This window comes from Daphnia carinata, chromosome 3 (genome assembly GCF_022539665.2).
Source record: "Daphnia carinata strain CSIRO-1 chromosome 3, CSIRO_AGI_Dcar_HiC_V3, whole genome shotgun sequence".
In the NCBI taxonomy this organism is placed as follows: Eukaryota; Metazoa; Arthropoda; class Branchiopoda; order Diplostraca; family Daphniidae; genus Daphnia; species Daphnia carinata.
This window is the reverse complement of record NC_081333.1, coordinates 11079036-11098105: the sequence shown is the minus strand read 5'-3', so window position 1 is coordinate 11098105 and position 19070 is coordinate 11079036. Positions and strand designations below refer to the sequence as shown.

At 33.9% G+C, this 19070-nt stretch overlaps 4 protein-coding genes across 6 annotated transcripts; 1 reads left to right on the top strand and 3 right to left on the bottom strand.

Moving 5' to 3' along the window:
- The first annotated feature begins 71 nt into the window (after positions 1 to 71).
- Positions 72 to 4707, top strand: LOC130697567 (uncharacterized). 2 transcript variants are annotated; one of them, XM_059494300.1, is made up of 14 exons: positions 72 to 437; positions 513 to 889; positions 948 to 1050; positions 1106 to 1267; positions 1330 to 1483; positions 1548 to 1734; positions 1807 to 1947; positions 2204 to 2290; positions 2346 to 2454; positions 2532 to 2705; positions 2773 to 3063; positions 3122 to 3362; positions 3463 to 4109; positions 4180 to 4707. In XM_059494300.1, exons 1-14 carry the CDS (start codon positions 321 to 323, stop codon positions 4354 to 4356), a joined length of 2967 nt encoding a protein of 988 aa, XP_059350283.1. In that variant the 5' UTR covers positions 72 to 320; the 3' UTR covers positions 4357 to 4707. The 2 variants fall into 2 exon arrangements, with proteins under 2 accessions (XP_059350283.1, XP_057376461.1); XM_057520478.2 differs by having other exon boundaries at positions 2529 to 2705.
- LOC130697584 (farnesyl pyrophosphate synthase-like) lies at positions 4697 to 7036 on the bottom strand. 2 transcript variants are annotated; one of them, XM_057520505.2, is made up of 7 exons: positions 6540 to 7036; positions 6319 to 6453; positions 6113 to 6250; positions 5698 to 5901; positions 5448 to 5615; positions 5132 to 5344; positions 4697 to 5073 (listed from the first exon to the last, which is right to left on the bottom strand). In XM_057520505.2, the coding sequence occupies exons 1-7, from the start codon at positions 6726 to 6728 to the stop codon at positions 4873 to 4875; spliced, it is 1248 nt and encodes a 415-aa protein (XP_057376488.1). In that variant the 5' UTR covers positions 6729 to 7036; the 3' UTR covers positions 4697 to 4872. The 2 variants fall into 2 exon arrangements, with proteins under 2 accessions (XP_057376488.1, XP_057376489.1); XM_057520506.1 differs by having other exon boundaries at positions 6319 to 6440; positions 6540 to 6671.
- Positions 7037 to 8803: 1767 nt separating this feature from the next.
- Positions 8804 to 9774, bottom strand: LOC130697603 (ribonuclease kappa-like). Its single transcript, XM_057520533.2, has 3 exons — positions 9611 to 9774; positions 9363 to 9482; positions 8804 to 9058 (listed from the first exon to the last, which is right to left on the bottom strand). Exons 1-3 carry the CDS (start codon positions 9677 to 9679, stop codon positions 8957 to 8959), a joined length of 291 nt encoding a protein of 96 aa, XP_057376516.1. The 5' UTR covers positions 9680 to 9774; the 3' UTR covers positions 8804 to 8956.
- A 392-nt stretch (positions 9775 to 10166) lies between these two features.
- LOC130697593 (ras-related protein Rab-43-like) lies at positions 10167 to 11438 on the bottom strand. The gene is made up of 7 exons (XM_057520515.2): positions 11068 to 11438; positions 10970 to 10988; positions 10823 to 10888; positions 10650 to 10748; positions 10529 to 10587; positions 10369 to 10467; positions 10167 to 10313 (listed from the first exon to the last, which is right to left on the bottom strand). Exons 1-7 carry the CDS (start codon positions 11266 to 11268, stop codon positions 10203 to 10205), a joined length of 654 nt encoding a protein of 217 aa, XP_057376498.1. The 5' UTR covers positions 11269 to 11438; the 3' UTR covers positions 10167 to 10202.
- Positions 11439 to 19070: the final 7632 nt, after the last annotated feature.

The following is a 19070-nucleotide window of genomic DNA, read 5'->3' as shown; positions in this document are numbered from 1 at the left end:
TTTATCTCTCTGTATTTAAGTAGCAAGAAGATTAAATAATTCCGTATAAATCCATTTAATTTAACAAAATTCTGCGCACTGCTGATTGCTATAGGAAAATCTGGCATCAAGATGTGGGCGTGGTTAACGCACCCTAGTTGAATTTTGATTCGCTGACAATTGCGCGTTTTGAAACTTTGTTGGATTAAAGTGAAGCACGTTAAAAGCTAGAGTACATAGTTAGAACAGTGCTATTCCCGGGCTGCAGAAACCGTTTTATTCATTTATGTGTTAAAACACAAAGACGTGTCGGTTATAACATTGGAAGCAAGTGATCCATCATGCATCATATTTTCAATGTTACCGACAATATTGCATTCAATTCATTAGTTTGGACGGAGCTGAAAAAACATGGAATCAAAGAAACTGGAAGATGGAGAAAACCAACACGAAACAACGTATTCATCCTGCTCTCATCTGACAATATCTGGTTGAAAAATACTTTCCTTAATAATAATTGTTTATTTACTTAGGATCCACAGAAAAAAAGTCTATTTTGCCAACCCTTAGAACTACTAGAAAGTGAAGAAGCTCTTATCATGGTTGAAACTGAACTAGGAAATATTCCAGATGGGTCTACTCCGCTATGTGCCAAAGGAGATATTCTGGTCCAAGTCCCAACATTTGTTGTACAATCTTGTCAAGCCATTTTAAAAGGTGTTCAGACTGAAGGCTTGTTCAGGAAAGCTGGTTCTGCTTGCAGGCAGCGTGAAATAAAGCGGCAATTGGAAAGAAGAGAAGGGCTCAAACCAAGTCATGATGTAATAGATTTAGCCAACATTTTGAAGCAGTTCCTAAGAGAGCTTCCAGATCCATTGATTCCTTACCAGCTCCATGATATTTTATTAAAGTATGATAATATGGTTTCTTAAAGTTCCTTACAAAGCCATAACCCAACTTGTTTGCAGGTGTGTTCAGATGGAGAGCTTAGAAAAAGCTTCTCAGATGCTTCACTTGACTTGCTTATTAATTCCTCAACCAGCCCTGGCAACTTTGTGTTACTTGTTACAGGTTTGAAATGCTCTTACATAAGCAAAATAGAGGTTGTCATCTGTTTTCTGAATAGTTCTTCGAAGCAGTAGCTGCCAACTCATCGACGAATTTGATGGACGCTAGCAATATTTCTATAGTTATGGCACCAACGCTCATGCCGGTTCATATAGCCGCGTCGTCCAGAAACGATCGCCAAAATTGCAGTAAACTTCAAAATTCTGCCAAAGTCATACAGGTAAAATTTATCGTGACCTTTACATAAACAATTTGATTAAACATAAAGGTCAATTCATTCAGACGCTTATCGAAAATAGCAACAAACTCTGTGGGATTCCGCACTCTATAGCCAGCCGCCTCGTATCAATTTCCTCCACTTCACTGGTAGATCAAGATCGTGGCCGACGCAATAGCCGTAGCAAAAGCCGGCACCGTCGCAGCAGTTCATTTAACCGTACGGTTACAGCGTGAAATTTCTCGTTTTTCTCAAAGCTAATTCTAATTTCCACGATTTTCAGGAGTATTTGAAGGTTTGCGAAAAATTGTTGGAGCTAGAAGTGAAATTTCTGCTTCAGTGGAACATCTCTCTGATTGCCGAACAGAATCAGCGACCGACTTGGTGACTCCGACAAGTCCAGTGAGTCGTTCGACTTTCAAACGGAAAGTGGATATCGATATCAATTCAGGATTTACAATTAAAAAGAAGTAACTTGGCCACTTGTTCATATGCTAGGCTGGGTATGTTGATTTTTTAAATTTATTTTATTTGAACCTTAGAAAAGCTGCAACAGAAGGTCTATCTAATGGAAAGGTGTTGTGTACTACGCCCCTCACTCCACAGGGGAATCACCGATATGTAATTCAGACGGATAATCATCATTCATACTTCGCGTCACCTCGTATCGACTTAAATCCTAGGTTGGACTTTATTCACTAACTTTCATTTGATCGAAACTTTTTTTTTTCTTCTAGTCACCTGCTGCACTGCAATAATTCAATTTTTAGAAAATCTAAGACTATTTGTAAAAAAAAAAATAATAATAATAATAATAATAATAATAATAAAAAAATTAGAATAAAACGTAAATAAAACAAATGCATACATAAATTTATCAACGTGAAGTAAATGTCTTTTTACCAGTATACCTAATGAGAATTTTCTGTTCATATTTAGTCCTTCTGGTCCGACTGTAAATCCGGAAAGTAACAGATCGTCAGTAGGTGTTCTGCGGTTTTTTCATCGAAAGAAAATAACCGGAAGGTATTGGTATCATAGTTGCTTTAAAAAAATCTTTATTATACCGTATCTGTTATAGAAATGAAGAATCCAATCCTGCCCACCCTGTTATGAAAACTCCTAAACTGACGAAACGACGACTAAGTTTGGGGAAAAAAAATTCAAAAAAACACCTTGTGATAGAAAAGGTAATTTACCTGTAAGCAGAGCCCATTAACAAATGGTGAAATATCGGATTTTTTTTTGTTTGCTTTCAACATAGAAGTGTGAACTTGATGAAAAACCAATTGCTACCTCACCACCACGTGATGTTGAAACCATTACGAAAGAGTCTGAAAAAATTCTTACTACGTCACCGGTCAGGCATGTCGAGGAGGAAGACTACGTGGCGATGCACCAACATTATGAAGAGTTGAAGATTCACGTCACCTCATTAGAGGTAAAAATGTGTTTGAGTATTAATTTTTCTTTTGTTGCAGAATGTAAAATGTTATGCGTTTTTAAAGAAAGAAGTGGTACAGAAGAAACTGCAGTCTTTAAGTCCGGATCTTGGTACTAAAGGGCAGAAGGTTTTCCTTGCGTTGGAAGTACAGGATCAATACGAGAAGACTTTGGAGGAATCCGACAAGTTGTTGTTAGAGCGCTCGGCTTCGGAAGAACTGGCGCGACAACTTAGCCGGGGTCTACGTATCAGGAAAAGTGCAGAACAAAGAGTTATTCGTTCGCCCAGTGCACGGAAAATTGGTGCAATCAGACGCCGATCTAGGGAATCTCCGCGGGCAAATCCTTCTGACTCGGTAATGAAGTTGAATTAACATGAAGGAACAAACTTTCTGATATGGTTTTTACGTGCAGAACACTTCTGGTTCGTCTCGACGCCTTACTCGCAGTCAGTCCATGTTAGCTATTCGCCGAAATCCTAGTATTCTTGTTCAGCAGATGATAACACCTAAGCGGTTGATTGAACCAATTCATCCGAGCACTCAAGAAGCAAAAATATCTCTTCGACGTGGCAAACCTAATACTATTCGCACTGGCCTAAAGGATCCTACCCCTATGAGAGCCCAGTCTATAAGCCAATCAAACAGTAAAAAAAGTAAACATAAATTAAAGGCATGCAATCTTCCATTTCGCTAAATTTTTATTGTATTTTGTTTTGTTTTTTTATTTATTTGTTTATTTTTTTTTTTTTTAAGGCGCAGAGATGCATTTGGAAAATGAGACCCCTCGCATCAGTAGGTTACGTACTGTGCCACATCCCAATACCTTGGCAATCGGAGATTCGATGAATGTTCCGAGACAATGTGTAACTCGCAACGGTTCCGTTTTGAAATTAGCACAAAATTTTACGGCAATAACCCAAAACGAAATTACAGCAGCTAGCTTACCTTTGGGTTCTCCAGCCTCACTGGCAGACACTGCTGTCCTTGTTACACCTGAAGGCTGCCAGCAATGGGCCAGCGGAGAAGTTCTCAACCGGCATTTGGATCATTTAAAAATTCCTCTAACTGGCAGACCTTCAGTTCAAAAGATACGCTCTGAAAACATAGGCAAGGTATCGGCCCATGTTCGGAAATTTGATAGGCTAGCCTCTCCCACTCTTCCTGATGCCCGTTGCGTTGCCTTAAATCCTGGTGTCATTGGCAGTTCAACGGAGACAACCCCACTGATTTTACGTTCTCCTAGAAAACGCCCTAACATCCAGCGACAACTTTCGGATCCTCAAGTAATTAAAGATCGCTCGACGCCTCCTAAGACTCCACAAGTTTCTCCACTTCGTGAAAGTCAGCGAGCAAATGCGCTGCCTCTGTCTTGCAAAGGAAACGATCGTTACGACCTCAAGGTGATCATAAAGTTTTCACCCGAATCTCCTTTGCAAGCTCGTAATCTAAAAATATCGTTTTTTTGTCTAGATTAAAGCGCCGTTATTGACGCCAAACCATGGGACGCATGGGGCAAATACACCCTTTGGGCTGAAGTTGCGAGGCATAGAAACGAAAAATACTCGCATTCACAAGAAACCTTCGCCACTCAAGGCAACTGCTCCGTTACTGCGTCGGTCTCCGCGGTTTACCCCTACATCGAACTGAAATTTGTATTTGCAGACTCGACGTTCACATGTCACGGACGCATAAGATCATCTTTTTGAATAACTATTTAATAATCGAAATAACGCGACTCTAGCAGTCATACAAGATCTCCATAACGATTTTCTCCTTCCTGACTGGTTATCAATTGGAACTGGACCCTTTTAGACCCGTACGTAAAAGATGGTACACTATTTTCCATTCGTCTTCCTGTAGTGCCACTAAATTTCTAAAGCTTCGCCTATCTCATTATATACGTTTCGGCGTTTGATTCTCATCTAGTGTTTTTTTTTCATCAAGTTTAAAGTTCAACTCTATTTCTATAACACAATAAAAGTTTGAATTCATGATAAACTACCAGTATATTGTGTCGTGCTAAGCAATAAATTTAGCTTTATTGACTACAGCGATTTGTCAGAGTTTAACGAGTTAACCGGCTTTCATTCTGTAACGTTGGTATCTTGATATACTGTCATCGAGTCGGAAATTGACGTTGATCGAGATTTAACTCAATTTCCTTCAATTCAATCGCTTGTAAATCTTCTCCATAAACCCTTGGAATATGGAAGTCGGTAGTTGATGTTTCATTCCTTCTATCATTTGTGTTAGCTCCTTGTAACTGCGCTCTTCATATTCAGTATACAGATTAGGGATGTTGAGCTGTTGGTACAAAGACTTCACGAGGTTCACAGATTCAGTGTTTTTCAATCCATAATGGGCCTAGAATGTGAAGCACTCTGTATGATAAATCTGTACAAAAATATAATTCGGTACTCACTTCAACCAGCTGTCGCTGAGTGGAATCACACATTGGTAGGGCCGTTACGATTAGCCAGGAACATTTACCATCTTCAATGTCTGTTCCAATTTTACCTGTTATTTCAGGATCTCCAAAACAGTCTAAGTAATCGTCTTGAACTTGAAAAAAACGCCCCATAGGCAACAAAATATCTTCTGCCCGCTTGAAAAGAACGTTATCCTGTATTCCCGCCTTTAAAAACAGAGGTGGCGCAAGAGAGCCAAATGTGAAAAATAAAAAAAGGTAATAGTTAATATATAAATTAACTACAAAAGCCGTAGGACAAAGCTCTCACCAGACGCATTGCGATAGCCACTGGAAGGTAGAACGAATAATATGCTGTTTTGTATTTCACGATGGCATCGTAGGTTTCCACTGTAAATTTGCCTAGGTCAGGGGCTTCATTCGAATTTGGTGCAGAGTGTAAATCCATTGCCTGTCCCAGCGAGGTCCTCATGGTAACCTTTATAGGATATTTTCGACAGAAAAAAAAGGAAAAGAGAAAACCTCTAGAATCAAACCGATGAATGAAATGGCCTACTTACATCATGGAACAGTTCAAGCACTGGAAGGTAATAATGCTTATTTTTACAATAAGATGAGACTATCTGATAAATCAAGCTTTCTAACAATATGGCATCATTGAAAGCCTTAACACCAAGATTGTTTGTGTGATACCAACAAGGCTTCATTCTTCTTGTGAGGGAGTTATCCATTATGTCATCTGCCACAAGGAAGAATGCCTGCAACTATGGCCAGAGAAAGAAATTCTTCGTTATCAATATAAACTATCAACAGTTATTCCCTCAGTTTACTTATTTAAAAAAAAACTACTTCAAGAATTGTAGTAAAAGTGCATAATCAACAAAATTAAGTATACATAACATAAAGCTGAAATCATTGGAAAGACATTTCAAAAAGTTGTGTTGGCCAAATATAAACAAGAAATCTAATAAGTACCATCTCAACAGCCCAGCCAAGTGCTATGGCTGTGTTCTTCTCTTCTTCTGATATTTGATGATTTTTTAAAATGATGAAGCTTTCCACAACAGCCATGCCACGGTTCATTTTACCTCCTTTTAGGTTGTATTCAACAATCTAAAATTTTTTTTAAATGAGACATTGAAATAAGTTATCAAAACTGATTTATAAAATATCCCAACAACCTTTTTGATCCATTCTTGCATTGACGGTAATTCTTGCAGTGGTGGTGAGTTCTTGAAACATCTTAACATTTCAGGGAAGAATTCATGAAATTGGTCCTTTATCTTGCATGAAGTGGCCATGACTAGTAGATTTTTCTTGGTGTTAATATTGTTTGTCAGGATAATGATTTTTTTAAATGACAAAAATAACTGAATTGTAGAAAATTTCCAATTATATTTACCGATCGTTCCAAAACCTCAAGTTCTTCGCTTGAGGGACGATGGAGAACTGAACTAGATTTAGACGAGAAAAACTTTCTTAAGAGTTTTGGAGTGCTAGTTATTAACTGGTTTGAGCGAAGCATCCGGTTTCGGAACCGGGCGCGCTGAGTTCCAGCCCTCACAAATGTATAATATTTAGTGTTGATCATATTAGTCAGATATAGTTAATCACTGTATAAGAACTAAGGTTCTATCAACAGAAAATCAAGAACGAAACCCTAAAGGAGAAGAAAGCCAAAACGTCAAGTGGTTTAACCCATACAAAAGGGCAGGTTTTCGAACCACGGAACAAACAGAAGCAGTCGACAGTGTCATAGACGTCCATTACCGCGCGATTGTTACTTAAGCCACATATGTCTTGCTTTTCCAAATCAAATAGGGCATTAGGCTACAATAACACAATTCAGACACCAGATTTCCTGGAATTGCGAACATGTGATTCCTCCAACTAGAGGTTACTCGATTGTATTGGCTCAGTTGAAACTTGAAGTAAATAGGGGGGAAAAAATAGGTATGGCAATATGGCAATCCTTTTTACCCACGAAAATAAAAAATTAGTTTTTTTCTGTTCTATTTGTAGCACCATCTAGCGGTCATATTTCTCGTTAATTCTCTACATACACTCACCGAATATTTCTGCTGCATCGCGCTAGCGCTGTCGCATAATTGCGCTTGGGCTTATTTATTGGGGATTAAAAATTTTTTCGGTAAAAATTGAGACTCATCGGAATTGGTTGAACATCACAAGATATACTCAAGATTGAATGCTGATTCCGGGAAAATTGCTATTTTTTTTATTACCTTAATCGTTTTTGAAATACACCGAATATTGGACGCAATGCTAGTGCGCCAGTACGTTACAGCGCTAGGGCGATGCAGCAGAAAGTCGGGCTTATTTACCAGTCGGGCTTAAAATTTTTTTCGGCAAAAATTGACACTCATCGGAATTGGTTGAATATCACAGGATATACTCAAAATTGGATGCTGATTCCGGGAAAATTGTTATTTTTTCATTAAGTTACTCGTTTTGAAATACACCGAATATTTGAAGCAATGCTAGCGCGCCAGTAGGACACAGCGCTAACGCGATGCAGCAGAAATATTCGGTATAATTCAAAAACGGCTAATTTTACAAGAAAATGAGTGGCTTTTTCTGAGTCAGCGTTAAATATTGATTATACTGTGTGATTTTCATGGAATTCCAAGAGATGCTATTTTTGGCCTATTTTCACAAAAGTGGCAAGGCTATAGCCTTTGCAGTTTTTCATTTTCGGCTAAATTTTAAATTTCGCTTTAAATACACGATTTCTATTCAGAATTGAATGCTCATCATGGAAAGCAATTTAGTTTTTCAATAGGCCTTATGGTTTTTTAATTAAACATAAAAAACGAAAAAATAAGAAAAGTCGGGCTTATTTATTTAGTCGGGCATAAAAAAATTTTTTTCTGCAAAAATTGACACCCATCGGAATCGATTGAATATCATAGGCTATACTCAAAATTTAATGCTGATTCGGGTAAAATTGCAATTTTTTTCCTTAAGTTAATCGTTTTTTAAATACACTGAGTATTCGAGGCAATGTTAGCGCTGTCGCGTTCTGGCGCTTGGGCTTATTTATTCGGGCTTAAAAATTTTTTCTGCAAACACCGGCACTCATCGGAATTAGTTGAATATCACAGGATATATTCAAAATTGAATACTGATTCCGGAAAACTGCTATTTTTTTCATTAAGTTAACCGTTTTTTAAATACACCGAGTATTTGACGGAATGCTAGCACGCCAGTACGCTACAGCGCTAGCGCGATGCAGCAGAAAAATTCGGTGAGTTTGTGTAGGGAATTAACTCGAAATTTTTTTCTTTGGGTAAACCGCATTGCCATAAATAGGTCATTTAACTATATCAAGAATATAGTGAAAACCACAAGTTTATAACTCAAAATAAAACAACGAATGGACTCGAATACACGGAACGCCAGTTAACGTGATCAGTTAATTTCCTAGACAGTATAAATATTATTGATAATATTGCGAAATTCAAAGCTGACTTGGCAGCGAAAATTACAATCGCAGACATATGCAATACCTCTTGTATTAATCTGAACGGAATCCTTTAGATGATCAGTGCAAAAAGTCGTCACATTTTTGGCAAGCTAAGGTGTTCTTTGGAGAAAATTTAGTAGAAGAATTTAATGAATCTTCATTTAACATTGCGGCATTTGTAATTCAAGCCCAAGGAATAAGTGTATTAAATTGACAGACAATACATATGTACACAGGAATGTTAAATGAACAATGATCTACAACACTGAGAGGCTATAATAAAATGGTAACCCCATGCAGCCACATGGTTTCTCAAAAAATGGCTTGGCCGTAATTTAGACTTGATAAGAGACCCGGTTGTTTAGCCAAAATTGGTGAACTGAGACACACAATGTCACCAAGTAAATAAGTGCAGCTATCCAGCAATTGTATGCATTCTGCAATGAAAGAAAATATTGATTGTTAATAATCTCAACAGCTCCCAAATAAGCCCATCAACTTTACTGAAATTTCAATAAATGTAGAGAAATAGTAAAAGGATTCGACATGTGAAGTGTCACACATTTATGATTTTTTTTTTTGCCTTTTAGAGGCACTTACTAGCGAAAATGGTATTATTTTAGAAGGACTATAAATGCCACACCCCTTCCAAGCTTAAAGATGCAATACTTGCTATTGAACTAAGAAAATGCTTAACACATGAAGGTATGGGTTTGTTGTTCTTTCAGAAGATTAAATTACTTGTTCATAGCTGGCATTAACATCCTTGTAAAATTCATCCAGATTATTGTAGTGCTCCTTTAGAGTCAGATCCTCAGCCAGTGCTACACTGTGCGTGTAAAAGAATACACCCATCAGTACCTAAAATTAAGGGGTACACAATATGGAAAAAGGAGTTAAAGAAACACCAGTTTAGTGAATGTACTTTTCTGAACTAACACACTGTTTGAGCAAACAATATGGTTCCTGGTAATGATAGAATCCCTTACCAATTGAACGATCCCCCATATGCTAACAATAGTGCAACACAGAGAACACTTCGGACCGCAAAATGGCATTTTTTTCTGTAATTAAACTGAAAGACAAATCAGAAGACGGTCTGTACAGCTTGACGTTAAAGATGGAGTAATTCCAATTGTCATGTGATGTTGTCGACTGCTGAACGAAGTGCTCTGTATCTAAAGTTGCGCTAATAGACAGTTTGATTAGTTGAACTTCATAAACCGCCCAGGGCGCCCAAAATCCGCAAGGTCCACCACGCAACTTTCCAGTCCACGACCCACAATAGGGCTCAACAATAAAATACAAATATCTATTTTTATCTTCGTATATCTTCATTCATCAATAAAATGTAAATAAAATACTCGCCTTTTTATAAATCGGGAATCGAACTTTGCACGAGAATAATTTTGTTCAATCGCATGCCCAAACGTTTGTGTACTCTTAAAAAGTATCGTACAAATATATAGTCAAAATTAAATTTCTTTCAAAAGATATGAGTGGTAGAATTGTCATTTATGTTGAGATTTTAACAATAAAAGGCAGTTTGCTAGAAGTAAAACATTGTTCATACATTTTACACTAAATTGAACATGCTGAGCACTGTTTTGTGGACTGCAGTATTCTTTTGTTATTTAAGTTAAAAACTTCTTCCTGGTCAGCATCATATATTCCTATTCCACCTTGTTTATGCTGTGAATTATAAATTTTAATTAATGCCTTGGACCAAGATATGTTTTAACGTCACCTTCAATTCAGTGGCTAGTTCCACAAATGCTTGCTCTACATTGGTATTGTCTTTTGCTGATGTTTCCAATACCAATACAATCTCAGGAATGAGCTCCGCCTAATACAACAAGATTGTTAGCAAACAGGGCAACTAAACTGTTTTCTATACAAGATATAACCAAGGCAAGGGCTTCTACTTGTTCTACTTCACGTAATGAATCCATGTCACATTTATTACCTGAATATGAAACTTGAAAGGTTTATCAAGAAATTTACATGAAAAAAAATTAAAGAAGGTACCAATGAGAATCCAAGATATATTACTTGCTGTAAACCTCCGGATCTCTTCCATCCATTTTTGTAGACTTAAAAAAGATGATCTTTTGGTGATGTCATAAACTGCAATAATGTAGACACAATGGTACTATGTATAAAACACTACATATTTTAAAATTACACTTTCTAATTTTCACCTAAAAATACACCATTTGCTGATCTGTAGTAGCTTTGAGTAATTGTTCGAAATCTCTCTTGCCCAGCTGCATAATGCCAATTATTTCAAAGAAATATTATTTGTGTTTGGAGGGTTTAAAGAAAATTTTTGGCTTTAGATTTTTTACCTGTATCCCAGATTTGTAACTATGAAAGTATGATAGATAGCATGTGAAGGAGATATCATTAATCCAAAGTATAATAAAAGGACATTTGTTTCCCATACCTTAACACGTTTCCCTTCAATGATGACTGTTTTCATAGCAAAATCAACTCCAATCGTATTTGTATATCTTTCAGTAAAAATACCAGATTTAAATCGTTGGACCAAACTAGTTTTTCCTATCCCACAATCACCAATCACAACAATTTTGAAAAGAAAGTCAAAAGATTCATCACCAGAGGTATTACTGGGCAACCTAGACATTTTACTCTAAAAGGTATCTAAAGAAGAACGAATTACTGGGAAGCGGTGTGGATCAACTAAAACCAGATCATAAGTTTTAAAAGATATTCTGAAGAATTCTAACTAATCTTTTTTTTTATAAACGTTTTTTTGGTTTTCTTATTAATGATACAACAGCTTTCATAAATAAACAGACAACTTTTGGGGATTCCAAATTGATGTCTGCTTCCTGAAGTATTATAGCTTTCAAATACTGTTCCCAGATGGCGACACAACAGTATTTTTACGTAAACCAGCCTGATTTCGGCGTCGCGACAGTAGGGTACGGTATTTTGAACTTTTCGTCGCGCTGCTGTATAATAAATAGTAATACTGCTGATTCGTAGCAGTATTTGTTTGCTCATCAAATCCGTAAATAATTTGAATGTAAACCCCATATACTTAGTTAATTAATGTTTTTTCTTGGGAGGGGGCAAAAAAAAGTGAAAAAATCGAAGGGAATTCCCTTCAAATTCAATCCTACATCAAAACCAAAGTCAATTTTCAGTGAATTTTTTACTTAGTTAATTTTTTAAAAATTGAAATAAAAAAAAAAACAAAAATACAAATAATGAGAGTAAAATATTAAGAGCATCTAGCATGGCGTTAATTATTTAAATTTCATTGCAAAGCTAACTAATTTGAGCCGCTTTCGCTAAGCGGTAATCTCCAGGGCCATTAATCACAAGAGAATCGTGTTTCAAAACCAGTGTATGGGATTTTGGCAGCTGAAATCCGCAAATGAAATCAAATTCAAATAAAATAAAATATTTTGCCGATTTAGATTGGATTGGTTAGGTTAGATTAGGTGAGGTTAGGTTACTCTAGGACTCTTGCTGCCTTGAATAATCCAAAAATCTAATCCAAATCCGCAAACTATTTGATTTGCGGGTTTGATTTGCCAAAATCAAATACACTGTTCAAAACCAGATGAACTTAAAATAGTTGGCACAATTTTATGGTGCATATAGCCCTAAATTCTTGTGAACCCCCTCCCCCTCCCTGTTACATCTTGGTATAGGTATTAGATATGTTGGACATCCAGTGAACAGAAATAGATAAAAAAAAGTATAGAAAACCAGATGATTTTAAAAAGTAAGTATTTAATGCAGGTCCTCACATCGCTAATTGAAAAATTTCAATGTTCCTTTTTTATGTCAGGTAAAACAAAAACATTCTCCTAAATTACTTTTTGATATTTCGTAATTTATGCAAAAATAAATCCATTCAAACTTTAAAATGAACCAAATTACCTAGGTTGCTGCTTTTGTATTTTTCTGGTTGCAATAATTAAAAGAATCGCCAAACACATTAAATATCATTCTGTTAGAAAGGGTCCCTGAATTCTAAGAGAACACGATTCTAAACATTTTTTTCACAATTTTCTTCAGAGCTCCAAATACTCGCCCTTTTTCTCAATAATTTTTTTCATAGCCAACGTTGATATTTTCTCCATATACCCCAAAATGATTACTCCTTACGTTCGTGAACGTTTTTTTCCTGAAGTCGCTGAAATTGTTTCTTCAATATTTTTACTCACTTTGTTTGAACTTCCGAGCCGTAAATTACGTTGCGAATGTTGCCCCTTCCCTTTTTTGATACTTAATCCTATGTTGGCTGTGAAAGCAGACCTTGAGTAAAATTTCGAAAATAAAGTTCAAAGTAAAAACTTCTCTTGGATGCTTAAATTTTTAAAGTGGAAAAATAAGAAAAATTACATAAAAAGTTGTAACACTTTCCGATGTGTTACCTTAAATGCAGCAGTTTAAATGCTTTGATGTAAGTCCTTTTGTTGAACTTTCGCACCACAAAGTTGTGTTAAATAAATTTAATTAATTGCCAATTTTTTAATATTTGTATTTTAGATTATCAAGATAATTGTATCAAATATAGCTCATAATAATAACGCTACCGCAAAATTTAATCGTTTATTATTTGAAAAAAATTATTTATGCCAAAGTTTGTCGCATGAGAACTCGGTATTTTTTTAAGTTAAAAAAAATATATTCTACTTTAAAAGCACACTGGCTACCATTATTAAAATATTTCGGTGTGTAATTTTTGGTGACACTTGTCTGCCACCTACTAAATTATGAACAGAAAGGTATTTTTTTCCTGTACGATAAATTCAGAATACAAGCTGAACCTGTAAATTTTGTGCGTGGCAAATTCTATGACTTGAAAACCATAACCTTATTGAAGATACACAGAATTTTTGACACTTTAACATTTTGACTTCCCTAACAATTAAATATACTTCCCTGGATTGCAAACGATGTTGCTATTCTTTTTTCTTTAATTACGATAAAGAATAAATTATCGGAAATACTCACATTTGCGAGGATTAATTCTATGACTTGAAAACTGTTACCACATAATAATTTTAAAAAATTTTCAATCACTATTTTCTTCAGACGAAAAAATGTATGATGACGTTGTGGCGTTTAAAAAAAAACTACATTTTCTAGGTAACCAGAACTGCGCAGTATTTTTCTTGTACTATTGTTTCAGAGTACAAGCTGAATAGCTAAAAATTTCGTGTGTCGCAAATTCATTGAATGTTACTCACTTTTAATAGATACATACAATTGCCAGCGCTTTTTTAATTATTTTGTTCCCCCTTTCTTTTTATGGACACAATATTTCTCTATGTGCAGTTGATATCAATCGGAAAATGTCAATCTTATTTTACCATACCCATCTTGTTAGATAATGAAATTAATCTTACAATATTTGAAATTTTGCGAGACGAAATTCTATGACTTGAAAACTGCTTCCACATAAGTGAACGAATACCGTCCCCTACGAAAAAAGCCGATATAATCCAGCCCATTTCTCACTAAATGCTTTTTATATGATGAAATTAAACACGACAAATTCTGGAATTTTGCGAGGCGCAATTCTATGACTTGAAAACTGTTTCCACATAAATGAACGAATAACCCGTCCCTACGAAATACGCAGATATACTCCAGTCCATTTCTCACCAAATGCTTTTAATATGATGAAATTAAACATGAAAAATTCCGGAACTTTGCGAAGCGCAATTCTATGACTTGAAAACATTTACCACATAACTTGGGTGGGAAATTTTTTAACACTATAATTCTTTAAACTAATAGATGGGCGTATAATATTGTGTTTTAAGAATCAAATGCACGGATTATCAGATACCATCTGAAATATTAAATTTTTTTATGTATCCAATTTTTTTGCTAAATATTTGCTATTTTAGTCCGTTAAAAACCAAAACTGATGAAACGGAACTGAACTACAATTTACTTTCTCCTAAAATTTATTAGTCGAAATTTCAAACTCACCTAGTCAATCGTCCTGTTATACGATTCGTACAAGAAAATTTACTACTTCCCAATTAGCAAAGATGTTTTTTTTCAAATTCTTTCCGCATAATTTGATTTAGAGATTTTTTAAACTTTAAGTGGCTTTCCTAATTCTGGTATATTTTCATAATTTTCTTAGTATGTCTACATCTGCGATGCAATAAGTTATTTTATCGAACAAATAATGTCTTTTTTCGATGTGCGTTAACTTAATACAAAATTTAAATTAAAAAAAAAGACAACTCGAAAATTTTTAAGCGACAAAGTATATTTTTCAACAAGATAAATTTAAAAAAAAATTCGGAGTATAGGTTTTTGCATAGAAAGTTTTTGGCCAACAATTACCTAATAAGGAAGTTTGGCAGTCCCATGCTACATAATGAGCAAAAACCGACAACTTTGTATTTTTGTGTGTTATAATATGCAAGTTTTGTCTATAGATAAGACATTTTCTGCGTGGCGAATTCCATGACTTGAAAACCACAACCCTATAAAAGAAAATAATGATTATAGTAGACATTCGCATTTCCGTGATGAAGGCATTCCACCTTTTGGTTTCCGGTGTTATTCTGTCTTAAATATTGCGGAAACTCTATATCAAATTTTCAAATATATAAAAATTAATAACTTATTTTCAGCACCCAGTTTGCGTGATTCCGTTTTATACCTAAGTAACTGATACTAAGTAAAAGAAAAACCTCTCAAGCCCCACAGTTGGTTAATACACAAAAATTTCTGGAAAACACCAGTTTATGCACATTTTTTTTGTCTAAAACTCTTTTTGCCAAAGATATGCATTGTATGTGTCGTTCAATTGCATGATTTGAAATTTGAACCCAACATAAAAAATATACCTAAAAATTATTAATAGGGGCTTTAGTTCCTTTTTTTCTCATGCACAAAAAATTCAAAAAAATCTGAAAAAGTAAACAGCTGAAAACTGAAGACAATTTTTGTGTCAGTTTGCAAATAATTTCTGATACTAAAAAATTTGGCAAAGAAATAAAAAACAATGAAATATTTGTTTATTTCTTTATGTAAAAATGTTTTCCACAAGAACGAGTAAATTAAAAATTTTTAAAAATTGTAATGCGTTTGTTCAGACACTTTGGCAGCAAATTTGTAATCATAAGCGTAACACGCAAAGAAAATTCTGCCTCGAAAGCGGTTTTTCACACAAGAACTTCTGGAGAATTTTGTTCCATGCTATACTTGAAAATGAATTTTACGAATAACTGTTTTTGTTAGTTCCTTTCAACTATTTTGTTTCCAATAATGTTATTGGAATTACAAAGCAATGGAAAGAATGAGAATGAAATCGTTTTGAAAAGGTAACTTATTTTTACAGCAGTGATGCATTTTGCAGGAACAAAATTTTCTTCGGATTCAACGAATAATACAGAATTGTGGCAAAAAAAAAGAAAAATTTTACTGGTAGCTGTCTCCACTATTATTAACAAATATCTTTAGTGCAACCGATTTAACTATTTCTTCCAATATTCCTTTCTACCTTAAAATTCTAACGGAAAGTATTTCAAAATTTTAAGTATTTTTATTCCCACTTCTTCTTAACCTAAAAATGTTAGATTCCTCCAGACAGACAATGGGTAAAACTTTCATCTAAAGAAAATCGTTTAATTTTCCTGGATAAAATACGATGAATCTTCATTACTAACTAAATTAATGGTATTGTAAAGGAATGGAATTTATTCAATGAAGCGTTACATTTAACGTTTAATACTTAATAACTGTTGTCCTTAACAGTTATTTAGCTTACCCAAATTAAATTTGTTCAAAACATCAGTATACAAACTCTAACTGAAAAAAATGCGAAACAATTGAAGTTATTCTTTTCGAACTTTATTATTCTTCATTTAACAAATATTTTGCGAGGTATTTTAGAATTGCTAAGAAGTTTCTTTGTAAAATTATATACCAATACTTAATTTTTTTTTGCAGTTTTTCTGTTTCTTTGAAATTCTCTATCGTTGAAAGACATCAGTTTCGTTTCGATTTTTAACTACTTTTGTTCTTTTGCTAATAATATATTCAATTTTTAATAAAAAATTAGCAATTTCTAAGAAATCAAACAACCTGAGGGCTATTAATTTTATTATTAAGAAAGCGAAAAATTTGGCAAAACATATTTGGAAATTCTTGTTTGCTAATCACGATTAAATTTTGCATGATTAAGATTCAATAACGAGAATTTTTGAGCAGTTAAATTCACTGATAAGGTACGTAATACAGTTAGTAAAATTTTTCCAAGAACTTATTTATTACCTAAAAGCAATTGAACGAACTTGCAATTTTAAAAACCATTGTTTCTAAGGTTTTTTTTTAACAGTTTGCAGTGTAAAGAATTTTACTAAAAGTTATTTTTAAAAATCAAACGAAACAGTTAAATTTTTTAATACCTATATTAAACATTGAATGTCTACAGGAAGAATCTTTCAAATGAATATAAAAGAAATGAAAGCTTTCTTTCAAGCCTAATTAAACGTTTTCCTAAAAGATTTGTTCACAACAATTTTTTACTGAAAACCAAAACTGTTTTTTATCCATGGAAGTGAATTTCAGCTAATAACGAAAAAAATAACACACAATTCCAAATTTGAACTATTTTATTCTAGAATCTTAATGTAACTAGCACGACAATTTTTTACATTTGTTGTTAATTTTTAAACAATCTTTTTGCTACAGACTTAGGTAAAGCTGTTCATGTTTTTACAAATGCTTTTGTTTCATAGAAAACTTAAAATTGATCACTTCATTATGTATCCTACTTAACTGCTAAATGCTAGTTTCAATTTAATTTAAACCACATTTATAAAATGTTTCTACTTTGAGTTGATAAACTAATTTTTTTAAAATACGCTGATGCTTAAAAATTTGAAAACCAAATGATTTTCGTTTAAAATTTTTTGCTGTGCTCACACAACGCTACGTGTTATATCTGCGACTTACATACATTCATTCATGCATTATTCGTAGCATTTTTTCAGACAAAATTTTTTAATTTCTATGTTATTGATCTCTTCCTCTCTCTTGAATTCTTCTTTAAAACATTTTCTTTTACGGTTTTAATTTTTTTGTTATTTCAAGTGTCTCGCGCTGGAATTATTTTTAGAGAAAAGTAAAAGTGAATTTCTGTATTTTTAAAATAAATGTTGTTGTAAAAACTACAAAGTAAAAAAAGTCGTACACTGAAAAACCAAACCAAGGCACAAACAAAAATATAAGACCACAATAAAATCTACAAACATTTATTCTTTATAAATTAAAAGGTTTGTTTAATTTAGAAATATTTAACAATTAACCCCAACGATTTCTAAATTTTGTTCTTTGACCCTAATGGACAAAGTAATTTATCAAATAGATAATCATGAAACAATGTTTTTATGATTATGAATGTTATGAAAAATGTTTTTATTTCCATTCATTGCAGCTCATTTCTAGAATTCAGCAAAGAATTCTTAAAAAATTACAAACTGAGTATTTTTTTGCAGAAACCCAAAAGAACTTTGTTCTGAAAAAAAAATCACAATAATTTAATATTCCTTTATGATGAATTTCAATTTCACTTAGAAATTTTAAATGATTTATCCCACGCATTCAGTTCAGTTTTTAAGTTTAGCTTAATGAAGTTTCTGACAGAAAAGTTTTCTTTCAATTTTGATGAAGTTGGATCTCGTAGAGCATTCGTAGAAATTTCACCAACGCTATTACCAATGTATAATATAATGAAAGTTGGATCATTTGATCCCATTTCATTATATTATAAAGGTAGAAAGTGTTGGTAAAAATTAATTTGGCGACATTTGCATCAGAGGAAACCTGCAAAAATGATAGAGTACATATCAAAACATAAGAAAATGATATCGTATAAACAGAAATTATTTTAAAATATTTTAGTTATAGGGGTCGAGTCATTATGTTGACCAAAATTTCACAATAAATTTTCTCAAATTTTTTTTTTAAATAAATACAATAAAAATATATATTGTGAATACGATGGTGGATATATATGGACAAACTATAATCAAAGATATAGCAATGCCATGAAATGGGAAGTGTAAGATTAGCACAGTGTAGTAAACAGTGGGTGAAAAATTTGCCACTAGGCGCGCTGTTGTGAGCGAACAATCCTAGGTGTTTTGCTATACTGGTTTCAGTAGCTGAAATGCGACGATTTCGTCTGCTCGTTTCAACGGATTTACATCATGAGATATACGTTTTAATCATTTAAATGGTTATTAAAACCGTTTTTTCCCTTCAAAGGAGTTAACTCAAATACAGTTTTATTCATATATGCGATTTAATTTAGCAAACAAGTTCCCCGCATTCCGACATTTCTGCTGATTTTACATGGTGTAGCAAGAAAAAAATTCAAATCAAGTGCCGCAACAGTTTCTTTTCTGTACAAATCTTATACACGTTGAA

What these genes read in the sequence shown, in the direction of transcription:
- LOC130697567 (XM_057520478.2), top strand. Translation starts at nt 321, where the DNA reads ATGCATCATATTTTCAATGTTACCGACAATATTGCATTCAATTCATTA. An exon ending in GGATTTACAATTAAAAAGAA is followed by an intron (nt 1,735 to 1,806) that starts GTAACTTGGCCA and finishes TTTGAACCTTAG; the next exon opens with AAAAGCTGCAACAGAAGGTC. An exon ending in GGGCAAATCCTTCTGACTCG is followed by an intron (nt 3,064 to 3,121) that starts GTAATGAAGTTG and finishes TTTTACGTGCAG; the next exon opens with AACACTTCTGGTTCGTCTCG.
- LOC130697584 (XM_057520505.2), bottom strand. Translation starts at nt 6,728, where the DNA reads ATGATCAACACTAAATATTATACATTTGTGAGGGCTGGAACTCAGCGC. An exon ending in TGCAAGAATGGATCAAAAAG is followed by an intron (nt 6,251 to 6,318) that starts GTTGTTGGGATA and finishes AAAAAATTTTAG; the next exon opens with ATTGTTGAATACAACCTAAA. An exon ending in TGGCTATCGCAATGCGTCTG is followed by an intron (nt 5,345 to 5,447) that starts GTGAGAGCTTTG and finishes CTGTTTTTAAAG; the next exon opens with GCGGGAATACAGGATAACGT.
- LOC130697603 (XM_057520533.2), bottom strand. Translation starts at nt 9,679, where the DNA reads ATGCCATTTTGCGGTCCGAAGTGTTCTCTGTGTTGCACTATTGTTAGC. An exon ending in TATGGGGGATCGTTCAATTG is followed by an intron (nt 9,483 to 9,610) that starts GTAAGGGATTCT and finishes CCTTAATTTTAG; the next exon opens with GTACTGATGGGTGTATTCTT. An exon ending in TTAATGCCAGCTATGAACAA is followed by an intron (nt 9,059 to 9,362) that starts GTAATTTAATCT and finishes CTTTCATTGCAG; the next exon opens with AATGCATACAATTGCTGGAT.
- LOC130697593 (XM_057520515.2), bottom strand. Translation starts at nt 11,268, where the DNA reads ATGTCTAGGTTGCCCAGTAATACCTCTGGTGATGAATCTTTTGACTTT. An exon ending in AGCAAATGGTGTATTTTTAG is followed by an intron (nt 10,749 to 10,822) that starts GTGAAAATTAGA and finishes ACATTATTGCAG; the next exon opens with TTTATGACATCACCAAAAGA. An exon ending in AAGTAGAAGCCCTTGCCTTG is followed by an intron (nt 10,468 to 10,528) that starts GTTATATCTTGT and finishes TTGTTGTATTAG; the next exon opens with GCGGAGCTCATTCCTGAGAT.